The 25949-nt window shown below is 32.5% G+C and overlaps 1 protein-coding gene across 3 annotated transcripts in view; it reads right to left on the reverse strand.

Moving 5' to 3' along the window:
* The window catches only part of LOC128158360 (uncharacterized), a 59871-nt gene extending 34140 nt beyond the window's left edge, over nucleotides 1-25731 (reverse strand). The window contains exons 1-5 of one of the 3 annotated variants that reach the window (XM_052821153.1): nucleotides 25652-25731; nucleotides 15850-15911; nucleotides 13909-14058; nucleotides 12501-12622; nucleotides 12255-12399 (exon numbers count right to left, since the gene is read on the reverse strand). In XM_052821153.1, the coding sequence (XP_052677113.1) occupies nucleotides 12255-12399; nucleotides 12501-12622; nucleotides 13909-14058; nucleotides 15850-15895 (463 nt within the window). In that variant the 5' untranslated portion in view covers nucleotides 15896-15911; nucleotides 25652-25731. The other 2 variants (XM_052821151.1, XM_052821154.1) reach the window with 2 other exon arrangements.
* Nucleotides 25732-25949: the final 218 nt, after the last annotated feature.

Here is a 25949-nt window from a genome sequence, read left to right on the forward strand (position 1 = left end):
TTACCTCTGCAAATAAAGGTATCATGGTATAAAGGATTTTCCTTGTCTGTCTGTTAATCTGTGTCTACATTACAAGTGTTGAGGATGGATTGCTATGCCATAGCAATATTTTTGGTGGGGGTTATGCATTTGCTGCTGCCTTTATTAGCTCACCTGAGCTGAAAGCTCAAGTGAGCTATTCTGATCACATTTTGTCCGTCGTCCGTCTGTCCGTCCGTCTGTCCGTCTGTCCGTCTGTAAACTTTTTACATTTTGAACTTCTTCTCTAAAACCGCTTATCCAATTTCAACCAAATTTGGCACAAATCATCCTTATGGGAGGGCGAATATAAATTGCAGAAATAAAAGTTTGATCTGTATTCAAAGCGGAGAAAACCTTGAAACTGTAGAAAAAGGGGGGTGCATTTTTAAAAATCTTCTTCTCAAGAACTACCGAGGCAAATTCAACATAGTTTAGCATAAATTATCCTTATGGGAAGGAAAATATAAATTGCAAAAATTAAGTGGAAATTTTGTTTCAAATCTGAGTTATTACGAAAATAATAATAAAGGAAATGCGTGTTTCAATCAGTTTAATAGCTTCGGGTTCGGCATCCGGTAAAATGATTCCATACTTCTAAAACGAGGTTCTTTGTTTAAAGCAGCCATGACATTATACGAAAAAGGGTCGATCTGACTATGATGAATTTGCTTGTTGTGCAACAGTTCGCGTATGAAGGGAAATTTTGAAACATACAAAATATATTGGTGCCGATTTTGTGAGTTGACAGTTTTCACACATGACGTTGGTGTTAGCTTGTTCTGATTTTCGTTTCGTTCTCATTATGCTTTGTAACCTGGAAACTATCGTCTGTATTTCGTGATTTTTACGTATCAAATCAAACAGAGACTTCGGTAAATCAAACAGTTAACTGTTTACCTGCGCAAATTAAGCAAAATCGGATGTAGGGGACGGGTACTGAAATACAATTCATTCTATCGGTAATTCGGCATTATCTTTTGCGTAATGGTACATGTAGATTAATGCAATAGGTTTTGTTGAGATGCTCGGCATTTTTTCGAGTTTATTCAGTTTAAATAGAGTTTGATATCGCTGACGGAAATATGTAGGTATATACATGTATATATATATATGATTCATTTCGAAAAAATAAATTGTGTTCTTTATTTGTTATACATGTAGTGCATGTTTCTTGTGTTTAATTGTTTACAATTTCTATTTACTAACCATATTTGAGTGTTAAGCTTCGAATTATAAGCAAGATACAGCGATTTGCTCACAATTCTAAGTTTGTACACAGATCTTAAAAACTAAAGCTTAAAAAAGTAAAATATTTGTCAATATTTATTAAGAAAATTTTCAAAGTCTGTTCTTCCAGAAACCAACTTTAACAACTTATTGTATTGTAAACTTAACCTTTTTAGCTCACCTGAGGGTGGGGCCACAATGGGGGGTCGAAGTTTAACAAATGAATATATAGAGTAAATCTTTAAAAATCTTCTCCTCAGAAACTAATCAGCCAGGAAAGCTGAAACTTGTGTGAAAGCATCATCAGGTAATGTAGATACAGATTTGTGAAAATCATGATCCCCGGAGGTAGGGTTGGGCCACAATGAAGGATCGAAGTTTTACATAGGAATATATAGAATAAATCTTTAAAAATCTTCTTCTCAGAAACTAATCGGCCAGGAAAGCTGACACTTGTGTGAAAGCATCCTCAGGTAGTGTAGATTCATAGTTGTGAAAATCATGGCCCCCGGGGGTAGGGTGGGGCCACAATGGGGGATCGAAGTTTAAAATAGGAATATATAGAGTAAATCTTTAAAAATCTTCTTCTTAGAAACTAATCAGCCAGGAAAGCTGACACTTTTGTGGATGCATCCTCAGGTAGTGAAATTCATAGTTGTGAAAATCATGACCCCCGGGGGAAGGGTGGGGCCACAATGGGGGATCGAAGTTAAACATAGGAATATATAGAGTAAATCTTTAAAAATCTTCTTCTCAGAAACTAATCAGCCGGCAATGCTGAAACTTCTTTGGAAGCATCCTCAGGTAGTGTAGATTCAAAGTTGTGAAAATAATAACCCCTGGGGGTAGAATGGGGCCACAATGGGGGGTCGAAGTTTAACATATGATTAAATAGAGTAAATCTTTAAAAATCTTCTTCTCAGAAACTAATTAGCCAGGAAAGCTGACACTTGTGTGGAAGCATCCTCAGGTAGTGTAGATTCAAATTTGTGAAAATCATAACCCTGGGGGTAGGTTTGGGCCACAATGGGAGGTCGATGTTTTAGATAGGAATAAACAGAGTAAATCTTTAAAAATCTTCTTCTCAGAAACTAATCAGCCAGGAAAGCTGAAACGTGTGTGAAAGCATCCTCAGGTAGTGTAGATTCATGGTTGTGAAAATCATGATCCCCAGGGGTAGGGTGGGGCCACAATGGGGGGGGGGGGGGTCAAAATTTAACAAAGGAATATATAGGGTAAATCTTTAAAAATCTTCTCAGAAACTAATCAGCCAGATGTTTCTTTATAATTGTTAAGACTTTGGCCCCAGGACAATTCTTTGGCCTCCCGAGAAGGTTCATAGTTTGATGTACGTTTATATCTAATATATAAACTATTGTTAAGGATCATTTTGAGAACTGCAATACTCAACATGCATATGATAAGACTATAAAATCATCTTGTTAGAAAAGGGACTAATGATTATAAACATAAGAATATCCACGGGAAAATGGATTTTATTTATACAGGATCTACATGTATTATTGTACATTGTCCAGATAGTTTGTATTATGACTCCATTAAGCTGATTTTATCATACCTATTGTTCCTCAGGTGAGCGATGTGGCCCATGGGCCTCTTGTTTGATACAGAGATGGTCATGGTCATGTAGGGATTCGTCATGACCTAGACGTGGTAGTACATGAACAAGGTGACAAGGAAAATAATGATTTGGGGTATTACCCTAATACAAAGTCACAAGGAAAAGCGTATAGGACATTTTGATGTGGCCTAAGCTATAACCGAGATAAGTTGTTCACACCTTAATTTTTACAAGTAGTTTCAAACCAATGGCATTTGACACTTTAGGCGTCAATGATTTTAGTGAAGAGGTTTTCTGGTCTGTTACCATATTCTCTTTGAAGATAATTATAGAAACCAAACTTAGAAAACAATGTATTTGAAGACATTTTATTTTTTTATCTTTGACACCGGTTAAGGACAATGTTTTGATCTATGTTCATCTTATCAAAAGGGGTACACAGACCAAACTTCTTCCTGAGATGCATTAACATATACTAGACAGTATATGATCATTTCAAAGCATGCTTTGCATGCTGCTTCTGACTTAAATTACATAAGTCTGTGATTCATAAGCACAGTATCTATATCTTTTTATTTCAAGGGGTTTACAAAGTAAATTTCTTCAGTGCATCACTGGCTGCTCTGTTCAGTGCATTACATGTAGTAAAAAAATCTGCCACCTTTTCAGGAATGCCCCATACTATACACTGTTGCCATTAGGAGACAAGTCGTTAGTTATTCTTCGGTTACTTTTATAAAAAAAAATTCCCTTAACCATTTCTGTGCCACAGGGCCTATTTGGGCCTATTTGAATATCTACGTTAAGTGCCACAGGGCCTATTTGGGCCTATGGCAATTTGAAAAAATATACATTAAAATAAAAAAAAAATATTAAATATATTCAGGTTCTGTTTTTCATTATTGATTTTTTAAAATTTGTATCAATATACATCGTATGATCTATGTGTTTAGTGAAATACTGCTGATAACGTCACAACGTTAAAAATGACATCATAATCATGACGTCACTACGTCACACAGCGCAAACTCGTTGTCTGCGTTTTACCATGGCTGGCGTATGGTTTTTGTGAATACATCCCCAGGACTTTTCCGTCAGAACGGGAAAATAATATCTGTCCTAATGCACAACCTGGACCAAAGGAAATGCCCCCTCCCCCACAAGAGCACGACCAATCTTACGTTTTCCTACTCTGCACTATAAACCCTGGGCTCGTTTAACATATAACCGACTTTTGACTAAAATCTATCTTAAAAGACCAAATATTTTTCATAAGATCTCACCATAGCTCATAAATTTGTCATATCTTAATAGGATAATCTTAAATACTGTCAAAATACAGGTCTTAAGTCCAACTTTAACATGGCGAGAGCTAATACTTTAGTCCACCACCGAAGGCCGAGTATAATTCGAGTGTGCGCGACTTTTTTATTTTCATGCTGCCGTTAGTGCTGATTAAAAAAATCAAATAAAACACATCGGTAATATCAATGCGGTTTTTTTTTAATCGGGTAAAAAGCTACTACATACAGCATCGTTCTCTGGTATTGTATAATTTGCAAGAAATCGAGAGTATATTAAGCACCAAAGGAAGCATGTACTTTATATGTATTATTTTTATTCAGAGTTAATTAATGAACGGCAATATAAACTGCGATATGCCAAATAAGGAGGAATGGGGCACTCACTGAAAAAATTACTTTGATATGATCCTAGAACAAAATTTTAGCCAGATGATCAACATTAAAAAAAATTCCATCTGGTGACATTTTACTGTAGTTTTCATGCATGTAAAAGAACAATACTGAATCTTTGGACAGAAAAACAAGAACTGCATGTAATAACTTATTTGGAGATAATGGTGATGCTTCGACCGTGTTCGAGATTAAGACTTCAGTGCACAACCCCCCCTCACCCGCGTACGCGCTTCAAGTCTTCGTATCTTCTGTCTCCTTCTTCAGAGCATTTCAAACAGAGACATTCTTTCTTGAAACTAAATTTCAACCGTGTCTCTAAAATGGGATACCGCATAGCATAGACATTTAATTTTCACATGGATGGTTCTGACCGCACGGACTTTCATTACCTGTTTTATGGTCATAAAGAGCATCTACTCTGTGTAAAGGTGCAAATATAGCGGTAAAAGAAGGAAAGATTTCTAGGACTGTAATATACTTCATGAAAATATTTAATCACAAAATTTTATCATTATTATATTTTAGACAACTCAGTTGGTCAAGCGGATTTAATCACTAAAACAAACTGTAAGACCACACGTTGGTAAAAAAACACTTCTTAGCTCTAATCGAGATATAGAATCGTAAATGTTTTGCATTTCATAACTGTTATATTTCATCGTATGATGATGAACTATGTGTAATCGTTAACTTTCTTAGGTCTATGTTGTTTTTGATTCTTTGAATATTAGAACTATAATATAAATCACAATCGTAGTTGTATCGATAAATAAGCTAAGATATTAGAGAACATTAAGAACAAAATTATACATCGTTTTCCGAGAGTTCAAACGTTTACAACTGACGATCGTGATTGTCAATATTACACCCATGATGTGGTAAAATTTTTTACTTTGTATGGAATAAAATGTCAAAATTAAGATAGTGTTCACCTGTCCGAGAAAAGGAAGATTTTAAAACATACAGATAATTTAAAGCTACATAGTCCGATTTTTTTTGGCTATGGGAGTATCAAATATTTTTCTATACAGACCAAATTTATTAGACAAATGCCTATTTACACAAACAAAATCCGTCTCCTTTCAAAGTTTGTATTATTTAAAGTACATAAAAAATTTCTGTATGAGAAAACAAAAAACAAAACAAACCAACTCCATCTTGGGAATGTTTAGAAACGGGAACCGCTTGGTTTTGTTCCCGAATGATTGGGTTTATTCAACCCGCATGTGATGTATCGATTGTACATGTGTACAAAACACTTCCCCAAATATTAGTGAATAAAATGTACCGACGTTTATTTTTGATTTGAAATTTTTTCAAAGTCGTAATACAACCATACCCACCTTGACCTCAGCAGCGAATTTTATTATGAGACGAAAGAAATCAATACAATTTATGTCGTTTGTTTTTGTAAATAAATTGTGTACATCACTTTTTCAATAAAATATGGCTTAATGTACCTGGAAAACTACTGCAATGTCTATTATGATACTCATACTTAGCATAGCCATCGTATAAAATCGAACATAGCAGCTTTAAAAATTTCACGATAAGCCTATATATTATTCTATTAACGAAATCATTAAAGTCATTTGGGGTATTTTGAATAACAGTTTTTGTTCAACTTGATTGTAAAATATGTGTAAATACGCATGTTTAATACAGTTCGTTGTTTTGGTCCAACAGAAAGATCATACTCGTTCATGTGCGGACCTAGAAGGGGGTGCATGGACTATTCCTTCCACCTCTTGGGAAATCAAATTAAAAAGATTATATAGCAAAATTACCGAAATAGGCCTCAAAACCCCTCTCCAACATTGGAAAACAAAATTATCCCTCGGACACCCCCTGGAAATGTTTTCTGGATCCGCGCATGCGGTAACAAACATACAATATATCAATTTTCTCGCTGAATAAAGCAATAGCATACAGTGTAATGAGAAATGAATATTGAGCAGCGTTTTCATCACATAAATTCTCTTTACTGAGGTTAGCGAGAATATTTTAATAACAAAATAATTTATTAATGTATGTCATTTCTTCTTTAAACTCTCTATATATAAATCACTGCATGGCGTTGGAAGCAATTTGAAAGTGAGTGGGGGGGGGGGGGGGGCTAGACTAATCCTAAAAAATATTGACAAGCCAAAAAAAATGATAAAAAACTAATTCCCAAAATATCCGTGGGGGGGGGGGGGGGGAGTAGTACTATACCTATACTTCCAAAACAATCTTACCTACCAAAATAAAAAAATTTCCCACATCATGAAATTCCTAATCCGGGGGGGGGGGGGGGGGGGGGGGGATAGTATGCCTATGACTTCAACTTCTCAATAATTTAATCATTTCAAGGTAAATTTAGGAACAAATATGTTTCCTGCGAGAAAGAGTGGGGGGGGGGGGAGGCTAACCTTTTATGATGCTATGTGCCTAATGGTTAGGTCTAACTTTGCAAAAATGGTGGGGTGGGTGCTAAGCCCCCCTTAGCCCTCCCCCCTCCGATTCCGACGCCTATGTAAATTACATTGCAGGTGGTGACTGTTGGAGAGTTTCATTTGTTCGTGTTTTGTACATTGCAGTGCGATACACCACACTTTCTAAAACACGGAACGCGGGGTGATTCGAAATTTCCCCCAAATGACTTTACGAGCATAAACTTGGATGGACGTTTATGCTTGCGCGATTTCATAGAAATGATTATTAAAACGAACAAGGAATTGCTTACCAATCTAGCACTGTCATTCTTTGTCTGTCTGTCTGCATATCTAACACACAGTAAAAACCAATTCCTTTTGCGAATTTCTTAAACTGCATCATGATAAACCTTTACAGCTGCAGCCAGCAATACCCGCCTCTTGACCACTAACATATTTGCGTTAAACTAATTAATTAGTTTTTGAAAATTATCCGCTATTAATGACAATGATTGTTACAAAAATATCGTATTAATGATGCATACAGGCTCTAAAACAATGTAAGTTGGTTATATAAAATCGCTTTTAAACATTTGGTGCTTTGCTTAATTACACATATAGTTTAATGTTAATCTAATATGGTTTGTACATGGTCAGTAAATCCCATACGGTGCGAGGCCGAATGAAGATGTTTTAAAAATAAATGTCCAAATTATTCGTGGGAAAAACTTAGTTATTGCTATATAATTTAATTCTGCTTGTAACATGCTTTCTGATTGGTTGAAAAATTTATTTTATATCGTATAAAGAATGTTGCCTACGTCATAGTAAGACGAACGTCAACAACGTATCAATCCGCCTGACGTTACGTTTGAATTTTGTGCAATTTGATGTCGTTTTATAGAACAAATGACTGTTTTTATCAACAACTTATAGCAAAAAAATTAAATTATAAGGAATGAATTCAATATTTATTAGTTTTATACGATATAAAATGGTTTGGAACAGTTTACGCTTTTTTATAAACCGCTTCGCGGTTTATAAAGCGTAAACTGCCCCAAACCATTTTATATCGTATAAAACTAATAAATATTGAATTCATTCCTTAATTAGACCATATACTTTCGTGATAACTATTTGATAATCCCGCCCCATCAGTTCCATTTTTCACAATTTGAGGGAATTTGTGGTGTGAAAAACATGATTAAGTTTGCATTGCATGTCATTAGGTTATCAAAAAAGAAATCCGATAATTTATGATTTTTTTTAAGTCAACCTACTTAAACACTCTCTCTCTCTCTCTCTCTCTCTCTCTCTCTCTCTCTCTCTCTCTCTCTCTCAGGAATAAGATAGCTTTTTTATCGTGAAATTTATGTCTCATATATGTGCAAACAAAGAAATAAGAGATATATGCATTATATCTTATAGAACTACATGTAATTTCAATGATAAAAAATTCACATGTATGCGTGGATTATAATTAAGATTGACAGGATAAGAACGTGATTATTTTAAAAACTGCACGTATTTGTTAAAGATTGTGAACATGCATCATTTATGAAGTAATTCATATTTTTTGAAAGACGTGGTTTTCTTTACATTTCTTTTTCATTTGGCGACGCTTAAAAAAGAAAGAAAAAAAAGAATGGAGTAACGTCTTATTTGAAATGACAGAGAAAAAGATAAAAAGCCATTGTTTTCGATAATAACATTAGAAATTATTGATTAAACACAAAACTGCATCCCGCAACGCTAAAAAATGGTACGGCGCGTTGTGTCAGATTGTTACGTCAAAACATGAATTTGATAACGTCATGCTTGGCACTGAAGCGTAATAACGTCTTTTTTGACGTGGCAGCGAAAGGGTTAAAAAAGCCTATATATATATAAGTCTTATAAAATGATATTTTGTATTTTGTGCTCCTATACAAATCATATTCATCTGTATGCTATATCATTGTTTTAGCACCCATACATGGTTTGTGGGATATATCCCATAAAGAATCTATATATATATATTGCCATGACATGGTTTGTGGGTTCCTACCCACAAGTATGTTATATATATTATCTACTATATATCACTGTGGGTATGTATACCCACAATGTGGTGACCCACAACGTTATCTATAACTTTGAAACCAAATATGAGTAATCTTTATATTCATCTTATATTTGGCTTCTTCATCAAAAACTATTCCTAAAAATGCGTTTCCTTTTGTAATAAGCCTACCACAAATGCAGGGTCCCACAACCCATGTTTATGGATCATGACCCGCAAACCATGTCAAGTACCTATATATATATATATATATATATATATATATATATATATATATATATATATATATATATATATATATATATTAGAGTCACGTGGCCATTTGAAGTCTGAAAATGTATATCATATTCTACTGATATTTTCAATAAACGCATTGTGTGAACATTATTAGACGTGTTTTATATTAAAGTGGCTCTATACACTCACAGTTTATTCCAATTTTCAAAAAAAGACCACAAAGCATATACTTATTAAATATTAAAGTCACTGTGATGATAGTGATACTATAGATATTTTAAAGAATTTGTTAATGTTTTTTTCGTGTTTTTGTAATATAATTTCATAAAACGTTAACTTTAATCACATTGAAAGACAAATTGTTTGTCAAATGATCGATATTTCCCGCAGACACTATTACTTATTAGGTTAGTTACTGACTCACTACGGAAATATATTGGGTTGATCAATCTCATAGATGGCGAGGCGAAGCCGAGCCGTCTATGAGATTGATCAACCCAATATATTTCCGTAGTGAGTCAGTAACTAACCTAATAAGTGTTTTGTTTTCCCGAGGACTATCAAGCGACATATTTATTCACAAATAGCGATGATCTACGTAAAGCCATGTATACTGGTATACAAGATGCCTAACATCTCGTCCAATTTAACTCATTTAAACTCTTCAAAATATTCAATCTCACCTTTCAAATATTCTTTAAAAATCTTTGCTTCATCCATGTTTTCTTACAATGTTTTGTTGCTATTCAATTTTAAATGTTTTCTCCCTTTCCTCTGCAGAGATTTGAGCAAATTTCGACGCTGCCATTTTGTTCTGCTCCATACAAAACAATATGACGTCACTATTCTAAGGGCAACTACTCTAATTTTAAAGAATTTCAAAGGGCAACTACTCCAAATACTTTAAGAACTTACGGCATGCGGTTTATGTATTAAATACTATGAAATGTCGAAATGAGTAAGCGAAGCGTCGACCAATGACGGCCATAGTGCCTAATATTATTTCTCACAGAACAAATATACAGATATATGAGGCAATCACGTGCTACATGTACGTTTAAACCAATGAAAATGTGACATTTCAGTCCAAGGGAAAACAAATAAAATTATAACACTTAATAACATTCAAAAGTATATTTATTGCAATTTTTTGAGTATTTTCCCAAATCAGACTTGTCATATCTTTTTACTCTGTTGACAAATCATCTGAAAAAAGCTGCTTGATGTTATTAGAAATTGAGTTTTGATCAATGAAAATCATTACAAATAAACACACACAAAAATTATTTGGTATGAAAGTTTCTTAGTTAAGAGTTATCTTTCCCTAATCCCAATTTCAAAACACCTTGGGGACTTTCAATTTGTAAGTTGGAGAAACTTCTCTAAATATTGTTTATGAACAATAAATACAGTCATATTTTATTATATACCTATATAATTAAATATATCCGCTTTAAGGTATCTCACTCCTCATGTTTTGATTTCGTTGCGCAGATGATCATTATATTTAAAATGAATATGATTTTATTTATTTAATCATCACAGATAGATTATTATTTCATAATTACACAACATTCATAAAGAAAATCCATTTGAATTCAAGAAACAAACAAGTTTTTTGGGGAACTATTTTTTCGTGCGGAAGGTTTTTTTATACGAAAATGACAGAAACAAGCAATTTTATGAATTTTCAATATACTTTTCTTTTATTATACTTTAATCATTATTCACATTTTTAACATTTGATAGGTTTGTAACATATTTTTTCGGTTTTGTGTGACATGTACAAAATCAAATCTTGAGAATGTGATAGCCGTTTAGCATAAAATCATGCATATATAGAACATGTCAGAATTTTTTAAAGCCAAATTTTGCGAGAATTGTACCTTTGAAGCCCTATATCTAAAATTTGACATCACTGACCCCCATGTTATATTATGTCAAAATGATACTGAATACATATTTAGGCAAACTGGATTAATCTTATAAAATTCTTGATATTCAAAAAGTTTTTATTTCAAATCCAATTGTAACTATTAAAAAAATTGTCTATTTTAAGTGCCAAAAGGTCACACAAAAAATTTATGCAGCTTTGTACAATTTTTTTTTCGTAATCCCTCTATTCAGTGTGACCATAGTGCATAATTAAAAATAATATTTAAAGAAATAAGTTTGCTTAATCAAAAATACTGACAACAAATCCTAATCAGGATGAAATTGCATTTTAGGTGCAAAAAGGTCAAATTAAATGGGCCATAACTCAGAGGGATGGATACTGATCCCCCATTATCTTTGTATTTTTTAAGTTTGTTTTGTCTACAGATTTCAATGATATACTTCTCAAGAAAATTTTGATACAACAACATTGAGGAGTGGGATACCTTAATGCAAAACTAAGTCAAATGAATACAAGAGAAAATTAATTTATAGGGTTTATGTATCCCTACCTGAGAATAATATATCTACATGAATGATATACAATTATATCTTTAAAAAGATTTAAATAATGAATTTTCCAATTATCAAATCAAATCTATTCAGGGTCCTCCACACACCTGGGAAAAGTTTGCATACAAACCTGAATTTCTAGATAACTTAAAGATATGGATTTCAAGCATTGTTTGACGTGAAAAAATAAACCCAGAAAAAAATCAATTTATGGGGAATTTTTTTTTTTTTTAAATTGCCCTATTTTTTATGAAAATAAAAGTCTATGAGGTATTCGAACCCGGGACTCGCAGATTGGTAGAATGAAGCTGTAGGAGGAATAAAATCTTTAACATTGCGTTCAAATTGCCATGTTCTGTCTTACTGTCATTAAAAGTTAAAGTCACGGGGTGTCAAGGATTCTTTAACAAAATTCTAAAAGAGCGGTTTTCATACAATCCGTACTAGTTTAAATCATCCGGTACCGTCATCAAAGAGTGGTGTATAGAGCCACCTTAAAGAAAGTATCTCCCTAAAATGTTATTAGTATAAAAATATTTCATAGTGTCAATATCTCAATATCTAACCTGTAAGAAAAACATTAAATGCTGATTTTCCTCCACATTCTGCTGATAATAATCCACCACCGTCACACGTATACGTGCAATTTGATGAAGCTAATTGGTTTCTTGAGCTACCAAAACTATCGGGTAGGCAAATGCAAATATTGTTCTGGTCAAAGAGAGTAAGATTTGATAAATCTGGAAGCTGGTTCTGGATGATACATGTATGGATATTCCATGTTTCAAACACTTTAACTTACATGTACATACCTGAACAGCAAACAAACTATAATTTTTTTGGAGGCAATGTTCTTGGCATAGAGGTGGAGACGATTTCGATAAATTAATTTCTTTATTTTCAGTAGTTTGTATTCCTGATGAATTGTAACAACCTAAAATAATGATTAAGACTAAATTGAAACCAGTAGCGTCGATTTGACATTTTGATATGATATAGTAATAACAAGTATAATAATAATAAAAATAATAATGTCTTTTGTTTATACAGGATAGCACAATTAGTTCACAGAATCAGTTGACATTATGGTCCTGAAAATGTATTTACAGACGGTAATTATATGCAGAAAAAAATAGAAAATACAAAACACGTATTTTTGAGAAATAAATGTTCATTTCATGTAAGTCTAATTATGTGCCTAAAATATTATAACATTTTTAATGATATAATTATATCTATTATTCTAGAGTGTTTAAGATATATTTTTCAACTGTAGTCGCAATTTGTAATTTACCAGTTTTCTATTTTTATACATATGCTTGCAGTGTTGTGTAATGACGAGAAACAAATAAAAGAAAACATTTTATATTTAAAAATATAATTTAATATAATTTGAAAGAAAATGTAATCTACAATCTACAAGATATGTTGATTTAAATCAGGGATTTGTGTTTTGACTATCATAAATGTACATCACCTGTTTGTCAACTCATGGGACACACTAATTATATCAAATGTCGCTTTATTGATTTCCTGTCCGCTAACTTTATCAAAATGTATCACAATATAATAACTTGGTATTTTCCTAAATGTAGAAAGCTTAACTAGTGGTGGCTCATATTTATATATTTACATCTATCAAGTATCATTTCCTTCTATTTCTTACGGAAACTTATAGTTAATCCATAGCTCTTTAAAAGCAGCCACACTAAAATCTACACGCCCCGTTTATCGATTAGTCAAAATCTGCAGCGGTTGGAATTGACCAGAAACTGACAGGTCTGAAATTGATACGCCCTGTTTATCGATTGGTCGAAACTTACAGCGACCTTTAAAAAATCACGGACTGCACGAAATTATAATGATGATGTCAGACTCATAATCTCACAGGATATGATTTGGCTGTTTCTTTTAGGTGACGTACTTATGTATATTAACAGTAAGTTTGTGAATTTTACTACCTTTTTATAATCAATTTACAAATTAGTTAAAAGAAAAATATTACATTGTAATATAAACAATAAAATGCTTCCTTTGAAGATTCGTGCGGGTTATGAAGGTAGCATTAGAAAAAAGTTACATAACCTGCTAATGCGAGTTATGTATTTTTTTTGCAATGTTGCTAACTTTATATCCCGAATGATTCATCAAAGATATCATTACATTGTTTAAATGTACGTGCATAACTTCAACAGTAAGTTGGATGCTTTTATCATTCACCTATAATTTTGATCCAGTGTGATCTCTTTTTGTAATACCCAGTCCAGAAAAAACTTGTTGATTTATTTCTCCACAGCGTCAGTGACTGATTCCTTTCCCTGCATTTTGTCTGTGCTTCGAACCATGTAATAGCTTTTGACTGAGAAATAGCTAGAAAAAGAAATAACAAATAACAAAAATCAAAGTACTAAAAATACTGGAAAATTTTCCTAAGTTTAATGTCAAGTTGTTAGAAATATAAGATTTTATTTTGGGTTACTGTTGAGTTCTTGTACAAGCAATTATGTTAGTGTAAGACAAGTCAATGCCACTGCTTTACAGGGAAAGCAATGTGTTTCATCTTTAAAATGGTTTAAAAAATAGATTTAACTTCAATTTGCTACCTTTCAAAACGGATATAACAAAAAATAAGAACTATAGTTTTTCTGCTACTGCATTTTATAACTTTTTGCGATTTGAGATAAAATTAATACCAGTGTTTTAAGTTTGAAATTACACAATACCAAGTACAGAAATGCATTTGAAATTGATGAGAATTTAAAAGAATTTTAAGATTTCCGAAAATGCATTACGTATATGAATAATGTTTCTATCTAGTTTTTAAGAGTTTTCACTCCTGCAGCACGATACTAAATTCTAAATTTCTTTATCTCTAAATTTTGCTACACGTCTGATGAATATTTATGTGATCAGCCATTTTAACGCCACTGCGTATGAGTGTGGAGAAACAAAGCATTGAAAACACAATAGAATAACAGTTACTGTACAGCTTGTTTACAATGTAAAATCACGTTTTTCGTGTCTTTAATTTAATAAATCGTATATCAGATGATATTTAAAGCATTATTATTCCGATATTAATTAATCTTGAACGATTTAAATTTTTAATGATATGTAATAATGGGGAACATGATTTTTAGCGTCATCGACACGGTTAGCGGAGTAAATTGCCCCCTCCCCTCTATTTATTCCATATTAAAAAAAATTCTATACGAAAATCCACTATGGTTTATCACGATATACTTTTAAGGTCCATTCGGCTTTAGTTCCTATCCAATTTCTCTATACATGGTCTATGATATAGGATCTTCCTCTATTCCTATCCTTGTCAGTCACTCTTTCTCTCTTTCCTTACCGAATCTGTCAAAAATAGCGGTCTATCCCTCTTACACATCCTCGCTATTGTTGTTGATAGATCGAGATGGATGTCAAGTGATCCATTTAAAGCGGGGTTATTAAAACCTTTTGTATCTTTTTATTGCACGAAAAAATGAAAACAATTTCTTTGTTTTTCGTATCTTTGTTATGTGTGTGACTTTGACAGCATGATTTATGCCAAAATCCTATCTTTAAATAAAGTAATGAAGCCAATAATCAGATCTTATTATTGGTATTCACAAAACATACGCCACATATATCTTTCAGCTAACACAAAATAGAACCATTTATCCATTTAAGATATAAATACATTAGTACACATGTAAATTATATTTTTAAATTTTGCAAATGAAATAAGCGTTAATGTTTTTTTTATTTTTTTCCCCTTTTTCCTGTTGTTGAATAGACAAAACATTTATTAATAATACAAAGACCTTTGGAAATTCTAAATCTTCATCAACGTATCGTACACGGTGAATATATTTCCATTTTGCATTATGATACACATGTTCCAAGTTTTTGAAAAAAAATATTTAATAAATATTTTCCCTACCTACCCACTCTAATTTGTTTGGACAGGAGACGGAAAACAGGAATTTATTTTTTGCCCTCATATGTAGCGCTGTAACTCAGCATCCGCATCCAGTTGCTTACTAGTTTTGATTTCATGACATGAAACATTAAGCGTATATACTTACCGCTTAAAAATATCTAAAACCTATTTTAAACATTTATTAAATACAACTTACGACTTAAAACAAATTCAAAATGTTTCATTCTTACCTGTTAGAGTTATGAGAAAGTATAATATCCAGCATGCAGTGTCCATGACAAAAGAGTGGTGCCTAAAACAAGTAAGCATATATTTGAGTAAATTACTAATGTAAACACTTTAATAAAAAAAAAACAACCCAAAAACACAAAGTGCATAAGAATGATACTAAAACAATTCAAACTTTTTGGAACAAAACTAAATGTTTGTCACTCTGACTTGTCTTTAGAGAACATTCAATGGAAGATATGATAGAATTCTTTGCAGCATAAGAGCATTGATTTCTATAATACGTTTGCTAACCATTGAACCCACATTGGGGTACTTGTAAGCATAGACAAATTCTATGTAAGACTTTACCTTTTTATATCTGAACTGTTTTCTACCCAGCATTAGTTAACTCATTTTGTGTTTTATAATAAAAACAAAGTTCTTCCTTACACACAAAGACTATTGTTACTTCTAATGAAATGAAAACTCAACGAAAGCTATAAATGTTGGAAATACTGTGTAGTTATTAATTTGGTTTCGCGATATAAATTTGATGAATGTAAAGGATTATATTTATTCACGGTTTGAGATGGTTTTACAAAGTTTAATATATAAAGTCGAAATTATTTCAAAAGCAGTCAATGTAAATGTAATAAACAAAAATGTAAATTCTGATATCCTGTTACGTTAGTGAGAGGAAGACATGTTATGACAGGGGTACGTTTTGAAGTAAATTGAATAGGGAAATAATTTGTTTTTTTAATTTTCGCCCTTTCGCTTAATGTTTTAGCAAAATAATCGCAAAAGGTAGGTGTCGATGTATTTGTCGTGTGATTTTTATAACATATTTTTGGTTTATAGAACAAAAGGTTACATGAACCACATTAAGTGTTGTACGTTTAATAAGATGTACAAAATCACTTGATTTAAAGAGATGAATCAAACACGTATTAAGTGCAAAATAAGCTATCCGAAAATTAATTACTTTATGTACTCTTAAATACTGGAAAACCCTACATTAATTTTGAACAGACCTGAAGCACAGTTGCACTCTGCTACTTGAAAAACAATCATTATGGTGTGTGTGAAGAAGTTTTATGTACCATGTACTTAATTTATTCCAAGACTTGAATATACCACCTGCAAACTCTCATTATTCATCTTTAGAAAGTTCTCACGAACTTGAAAGAGAAATTGTAACATTTTCAACTAATACTTAATGTATATGTCAGGTTGGGGATTTTTATAGTAGAGTAGCATGTGCAAAATACTATATTGACCTCGTAGAATCTGAAACCCTGAACCATCATTTTTCAAAATGCATGTAGTACTAACGATTACAACGAACTACAGAGATATGGATTCTTTTCAAACTGATGGGTTGAAGCTTATTAACATATCATGTAAAAGCTGTAGTAATTCTATTTTGAAATGTCGATCCAAACATGATAAAAATGGAGAATATACATTTATATTCTTAAATGACGCATGTATCAGAAATGAGGGTGCAATCTTTTCAGAGTTATTGTCAGATGTGCGCAATTCAAGTCAGGTTATAATGCATTCTGTTAAAAATACGAACTCAGGTTTATGCACATCAACAAAAGAATATAAATTGTCAATCAAATGAATGAATTAAGATGTTGGAAACAGATGGGTTATTAACGTAAACGTCACTAATGATAATGTTGTAGATAGTAAAACATATCTAATGTTTTAATGTTTTAACATGTCTAATGTTTTGTTCTAATATCTAATACCGAAATTTCAAAAATGAGAGTAAAGTGTTAGACACTCTTTGGCGGACCCAAGTCAGAGTTAGTTTACATTCAAATATAAACTTTCAATGAAATAATATTGAGTGATTACGTGAAGAACTAGTATACTTTCTGATAACTTTTTTAGAATATATACAGAAGTTAAGGTTTGACAAATGTTGATTTGATAAGTTGAGCCATTCGTTTCTTGAATGCGCGATTTTAGTGGATAGACCGATATATGTCCAGGGAACGGGATAGAACTTCCCAGAACGGGGTAACCAAGAACGCGGGTAGACGTATTAACGTTATGGTGAAAAGTGTAGGACGAGTCCATCATACATCGCGGTCAGATATCTTGGATCGTACATCTTTGGTTATTACAAAATTTATCTTTATTGTCATAGGGTGACCATTTGCATGTTTTAATATCTTCTTAATAAATAAAAGTATTTGCGCATATCAGACTCCGAGGAATACTGTGGAATTCTCAATACCAATTGTGGTAAGATGACAGCGGGTTATGCTGACCTAAATGATCAATTTGATTTTTATTACAAATGTTGTAATACTGAAAATGATTGACCATGTAGGCATGCTTATCTCAAAATGAAGTGAATTATGATGGAGATTTGAATCATTTTATCAACCAGCCAATAACAAAATATGAAATTATTAGACGTATATAAAGCATTGCAAAAACATGTCTTGTTGAAATGACGTGATTTTTAATGAACATATCAGAAATACATGCAGCATTATGTTGAATCTTTATGTTGAGTTTATTAACAAGATTGTTTAAAACAGGAATTATATCCAGACAGTAGATACATAGACACATTATCCCAATTTATAAAAATAAAGTTAACGATACTGACTCATCAAACTATGGACCAATTACACTTATAGGTTTTCTTAGGCGATTATTCATTTATGACCAATACAAACGATGTAAACAGGATATAAGACGATGTAGACACGATGTTAACTCTATGTCGATCAACATTGCAATGTCGATTCGATGTTGGTAATCATTGCAATATCGACAATGTCGACGATGTAAACATGATAAAAGAAGTACGATGTAGACACGATGTTGACTCTATGTCGATCAACACTGCGATGTCGACGATGTAAACAGGAAAGAAAGAACATGCATGATGTAGACATGATGTCGACTCGATGTTGGTCAACATTGCGATATCGAATGTCGACCATGTCGACGATGTAAATAGAATATAAGGTACGAAGTCAACATAATGTCTACACGATATCGATCAACATTGCGATGTCGACGGTGTTAACATGTTATAGGAGGTACGATGTAGACACGATATCTACATGATTTTGATCAACACTGCAATGTTGACGGTGTAAACAGAAAAGAAGGCACACGATGTATACACGATATCGACTCAGTGTTTATCAACAGTGCGATATCGACGACGTCAACGATGTGAACAGGATATAAGATGAACGATGCCGACCCGATATCGTTTAACATTGCAATGTCGACGATGTAAACAGGAAACAAGACTCATGATGTGGAAACAATCTCGACTCGATGTTGGTCAACATTGCTATATCGAAAATGTACACAGGATATATATGGTACGCTGCAAATGCAAATTTAATAACTATACTGATATGATATTAACACAATGTCTACTCGGTATTGTCCAACATTGCAATGTCGACAATATTGATAAAACATCGTGCATTGGACATACATTCATGTCCAATACATATTTCTTTTTCGATATGGACAACATTGCTATGTATACAATATTGATACGATATCTATTTTACATCAACATTGCCGATATTTCTTTGCCGTTTACATCGTCGACATTGTCGACATCGCAACGTTGACGGTGTTGAACTGATATCGAGTTTTCATCGTCAACATCGCCGATGTTTCTTTGCTCTTATCATTGTCGACATTGTCAACATCGCAATGTCGACTATGTTGAACCAATATCGAACTTACATTGTCTACTTCGCGACTAGAAACATACAATGTAAGACATATAGAATATCACCATATTGGTTACTAGTCATCATTGCTATATTGACAATGTCGACGATTTCGACAGGATATAAGAGGTAAGATGTAGACACGATGTTGATTCGATATCGATTAACATTGCGATGCCGACAATGTAAACAGGAACTAAGGCACACGATGTAGAAACGATGTCGACGATGTTAACAGGATATAACAGGTACGATGTAGTCATGATGTTGACTCGATGTCGATCAACGTTGCGATGTCGACTCCATATTGTTCAACATTGCGATATCAACAATGTCGACGATGTAAACAGGATATAAGAGGTACGATGTAGACACGATGTTAACTCTATGTCGATCAACATTGCGATGTCGATTCGATGTTGGTAAACATTGCAATGTCGACGATGTAAACATGATAAAAGAGGTACGATGTAGACACGATGTTGACTCTATGTCGATCAACACTGCGATGTCGACGATGTAAACAGGAAAGAAAGAACATGATGTAGACATGATGTCGACTCGATGTTGGTCAACATTGCGATATCGACAATGTCGATCATGTCGATGATGTACATAGAACATGAGGCACGATGTCAACATAATGTCTACACGATCTCGATCAACATTGCAATGTCGACGATGTCGACGGTGTAAACATGTTATAGGAGGTACGATGTAGACACGATATCTACATGATGTTGATCAACACTGCAATGTTGACGGTGTAAACAGAAAAGAAGGCACACGATGTATACACGATATCGACTCGATGTTTATCAACATTGCGATATCGACGACGTCAACGATGTAAACAGGATATAAGAGGAACGATGTAGACACGATGCCGACCCGATATTGATCAACATTGCGATGTCGACGATGTCGAGGATGTAAACAGGAAACAAGACTCACGATGTGGACACAACGTCGACTCGATGTTGGTCAACATTGCTATATCGAAAATGTACACAGGATATATATGGTACGCTGCAAATGCAAATTTGATAACTATACTAATATGATATTAACACAATGTCTACTCGGTATTGGCCAACATTGCGATGTCGACAATATTGATAAAACATCGTACATTAGACATACTTATAATATTCTTAAACATGTTTTTCCATAGACAAACACACGAAACTGAATCAAATGCCATTTCAAAATCTTTAAAAGCACAAAATCATTTTGTTTAAAATGTCTTAGATAAATCTATTTAAGATTTGAATAATCTTTTCGAAACCAAGCTTGATTTTCTAAAATAAATCTACTGTTTTTTCACACTTAATCAATTTTTCATTAAGGATAGAAGTAAATAATTGGAATAATTGCTTTTAAAGATTTTGAAATGGCATTTGATTCAGTTTGTCGTATTAGTCTATGGAAAAAAAATGTTTAAGAATATAAATGGCTAGAATGTCAACATTATTACAAGTATGTATATGGAAATAATTCTTGTTTAGCTGCCAAATGTTTAACCTCTGATATGTTTTAATGTAACAGTGGGTGTTAGAAAATGTGAACAATTTTCACTTTTTTAATTTGCATTGAACTTTAATGATTTGGAAGTATTTTTATCAACAAATGATGCAAAGGGATTGACATCACTATCATTTCAATTAAAAAACAAATGTAATTTGTATCTATGATTTTTTGTACTATTACATGCAGATAATACAATGTTATTTTCAGAATCCTCTGATTATCTTCAACACCGATTTGTTGTTCTTATTTACATAAAATGTGGCACCTCAAAGACACTAGTGATAAAACACAAATTGCCTTATTTAACAAAGGTTGATCTCATGTTGACGTTTCATTTAAGTATGTATAGACATTTTTTTAGAAAATGTAGATAACTTTGAATATCTTGGATTACATTTTTGTAAAAAATAAAACACTCAATCTCAATGCAAAAGAACTCTGTGAAAAGTCCATTCAAGCTTTGTATAAATGTATAAAATGTAGTTGGCAAATGTAGAAAACACAAAATGTCAATTGACTGTACATTAGATGTTTGACAAAATTGTTAAACCTATTTTATTCAATGGATATGAAGTTTGGGGATTTGGTAATATTGTACTGGCTGAAAAATTACATTTGAAATTTTGAAAACATATCTAACACCTTACTTCATCAACACCAAAGCATATGGTTTATGGAGAATTTAAACGATATCCAGCAATGATTAATGGTAAAGTCTGTATTATTTCATTTTGGGGGAAACTTGTTTTTTCACAAAATAGTAAAATCTAATTTTTGTTTGATATCAAATGATGGTGTTCTATTTTTTTTGGTACAAACAAAATGGAGATATGCAGTGGTTGTTTTTTTTCAATCCAAGAATTTTTGAACAGTGAAATGTATCATTTCATAAGAGGTATTAACTAAATAATTTTTGAAAACCCCATCAACCTCAAAAAAAATAATTGTTGGATCTGCCTGTTTAAAATCAGATTTTGCTTTGTACTTTTAGAGGAGTTAATGCTAAATTGCCAATGAAAGCGGTAGATGATATAAAATACTGCGTGGAATTGGTATGTACCATATAGAACTATAACGGACCAATTGGGATGATTTCATTATCTATTTCATTTCAAAAAGATACCAAGTAAAGATATGAGCGTTTTATACATACCTTTATATTCCTACAAACAATTAATGTTCTCAAATTTCAAGAACTATTAAATACGAAATAAATTCATTAAAATTAGAGTTATCCCTCCAGGTTAAATTAGAGTACTCTCTCTAGGTTAATTGTTAATTCTACTTTTTCTCTTTTCCTTCTTTCTTCTTTTGTATATCACCATTCAACACATGAGTGGTCCATGTATTATATGAAGGTATTATTGTTAAATTGTTTCTTTTTCAACACTATAAATTATGCATGCGCGGCTATGTTAAGGCTGTCCGAAGCTAAATATATATCGAAAAATGATACTATTTTAATTATCGAAAAATGCTTTAACCGAGTGAGTTTCTTTAAACTTTTATTACATAAGTTAATTTCCTCCAGCAAGATTCACAGTGGTACTTATTTTCTCTCCCGATTTCACGTAAAATATACTAAGATTGTTTTTATCTTTCACTTGTGCCAAGCCGTTTTTTATATGCACATACATATCACCATTCATCAGATTACACATAGCAAGGGGAGTCTCAAAACCATTAGTTTATGAATAGTTATTTACCTATTACGAAGCTTTAAAACTGTTGATTTTTTTATACTCCATATCGGTGATATTGAATTTAGTATCACTAGTATTTACAACAGTGTCTAAGTAAAGGAATGAAGCGGTTTTATTATCCACAATAAATATCACTTATTACGTTACGATACATTCCCTAAGAACGATCGAAAGGAATGCAGATCGTGACGTCAAAGTTAACTATGACGTCATATCTTATGAAGTACAGACATTAATCGGGCAGCCTTAACATAGCCGCGTGCAGTTATAAGTATAAGGAAATTGTCACTGTCATTGTATCAAATAGCATGTAAATGAGGGTAGTGTGTATATATCACCGCTGAATCATGTCATTGTTTACTTAATGACAACACTAATAAGCTTAGTTTCTTGTTTATACTTGTTTATACTAGGTCGCCCTGAAAATTTAACCTTAAATGAAAATAGTTTTAAACTGCAATTGTTATTTGTGTTGATGAAGCCAAATGTACAAATTACTCTCGACCGAATGTATTTTCATGTAAATTCTATGTTGGATATTTACGAATTTATTTCGGACAAGAACACAGTTAAACAAATTACAAAATAATACCTCTTATTTTGTAACAATAAGAGCAAAGGCGGACCAAAATAAGGGGCGGACCTTTAATATAATACTGAGGTTTTACATGCTAAGCATGAATTTATGAAGATGTATCATTTGATTATCTATTGAAATGTTTACATGCCGTTAACGGGATTAGTAAAATTGATTTGTAAAATCCAAAACTGATCAGTGTAAAGTAATTCAAAGAAATGATGCTACTTTTGAAATGCTTCAAACAACACCTGTGGCTGTTGGAATTATGTTAAAAAATTTCAAAACAAATAAAACACATGATATTTTTAAAATCCATCTTAAAGCATCAGATAATAAGGAAATGTGCCCCGTTCAAGCATTATATTATTACGTCCATACATTTGGCCACAATTCAGGTCCATTGTTTTAATTAATGGGAGGTGAACCAGTAACTTATGCATTTGTAGTGAAAAATCTTACTAGTATTATTGATTTTGTTGGTTTGAACCCTGCTCTAAACAAGGGTTACAGCTTCAGGATAGGGGCAGCCACTCATGCAGCACATTTGGGTTATACTGAAAACTGCATTAAAAAAATGGGAAGATGGAAATCTGATGCTATTCGCAGATACATACGTTTGTCAAGCTTTACATTTTAAATACGTATAGCAAATGCTATGTATATATATAATTTTCTTGGAAGGTTTTCACAATTCAGAAGTTAATTGCTGTGTCTTAATTATAATTGTATCTGATATGCATTGTGTGTGTTTTTAATTCAGTGTATAGATTAGTTGTATGTCAAAATTCAATTCCCATCACAATTCCCTATCATTTGTCTTATATTGGACATTATCCAAAGTGTGATTCATGTATAACATTTATCTATACTATGTGCATGATGTGGTTACACATAACATAACACAGGTCAGAAGTTAACTGATGTGTTTATGTGCTGTATAGTTTTTTAAACCATTGTTTCTGTTGTTTGATTTTGCATTTGAGTAACATGTGCCTACTGGTTCATCTGAAAATGTTTGTTAACATGTATATCTGTCTTTTAAAACATGTTTGTTAGTATACAAACTTTTAACATTTATATTATACTGTTATATCAACACAGGGCAGAAGTCAACTGATGTGTTTATGCTTGCAAGGTTAAACATATGATGTTCCTAGTAGTATTCAAATTTTTAACTGGTTTGGTTATATTGATAATCTGTGCCTTCATGATATGTTAATATGTATATCTCCGTATAAGGCAGGGGTTAGCCATTGCCATATGTGTTGTATGTACTGCCATCTTTCATATTGTTGACTACCAAGATCTGGCTAGTCCACCTTGTGTAAGTTTTATTTTGTGCAAACCCGCTGTTTGCGTTTGGTGGCTGTTTTTGTTCAACAATATTTTTTGCTGTATGTATATTTGGTACATGTTGAAATTGTATACATCTTTGTTTAATATGGGGGAGGTCATTTGCTCACCTTTTAAAACTGACATTCAAAGTCTGGTAATTGATATTATGACTGTTTGAAGACCTCCCCTTATTGCCTAATTTTTCTTATTAGCAAAAATAAATGGCAGTATATACACACAGCCATGTTTTATGTTTTTTCTATAAATCCTAGCCAGATCAACAATATTACATAAAAATAATTAAGCTCTCTATTTTAACAAAATCATTACATTGTTTTGATATTAACTACCAAACTCACTGACAAATACTAATATATTTACGCTTAAAAAGCAGGTAAAATTGTTAATTACTGAATTCAAATTAGAAAATAAATGTAACAACAGACCTTTAGAATATCCCTTTTAAATTGTTAGCTCCAGTATTTCTCTCTATCTAAAACTTCCTTGTTGGTTCAGCATGAGGGTTATTTAAATGTCGTCTCTTAACTCAGTGAAAATTTAAAGGCATAACAAATATTATGTAGAAGTTGTAGACAAAGAGAGATATGCCCTCGTTTGTAGATATTCCTCAAAATAGTTCTTTGCATCTATACACATATTTGGTTACCAAAATTTTTTTTTTAAAAAACCATTAACAAAAAATTGTGAAGCTGTAATATCTTGTTTCTTCTTCCCTTACCTAAACTGATCTATAAAAACATGGAAGCTAGGTAAAATATAAAATTCTATATTCTAACAAAACCATGACCACGTTATAAGTTTGGCTGCCAAATTCACTGACAAAAACTAGTGTCTTAACTTTTAGAAAACGTTGGTAAATTGTTTATTACTGATCATGAATTTAAATCATAAAAGGAAATATATACATGTAACAACAGACCTCTATAATATCCCTTTCAAACCGCTAGCTTAAGTATTCCTCTCTGTTTAAAACTTCCTTGTTGGTTCAGCATGAGGGTTATTTAAATGTTGTCTCTTAACTCAGTGACAATTTAAAGGCATCATCAATAGTATTGTGAAGTTGTAGACAAATTAGCATTTGTCAGTATGAAGGTACCAACCAAAACATATTAGGTCATTCTTTTGCCATCATCAGTTTAAGTGTGATATAAACAACATATAAAGATGAGCTGACAATAACTATAGAGTAGAAGGGGATTGAAGGCACGGAAGTTTTA

This window comes from Crassostrea angulata, chromosome 8 (assembly GCF_025612915.1).
Source record: "Crassostrea angulata isolate pt1a10 chromosome 8, ASM2561291v2, whole genome shotgun sequence".
Lineage (NCBI taxonomy): Eukaryota > Metazoa > Mollusca > Bivalvia > Ostreida > Ostreidae > Magallana > Magallana angulata.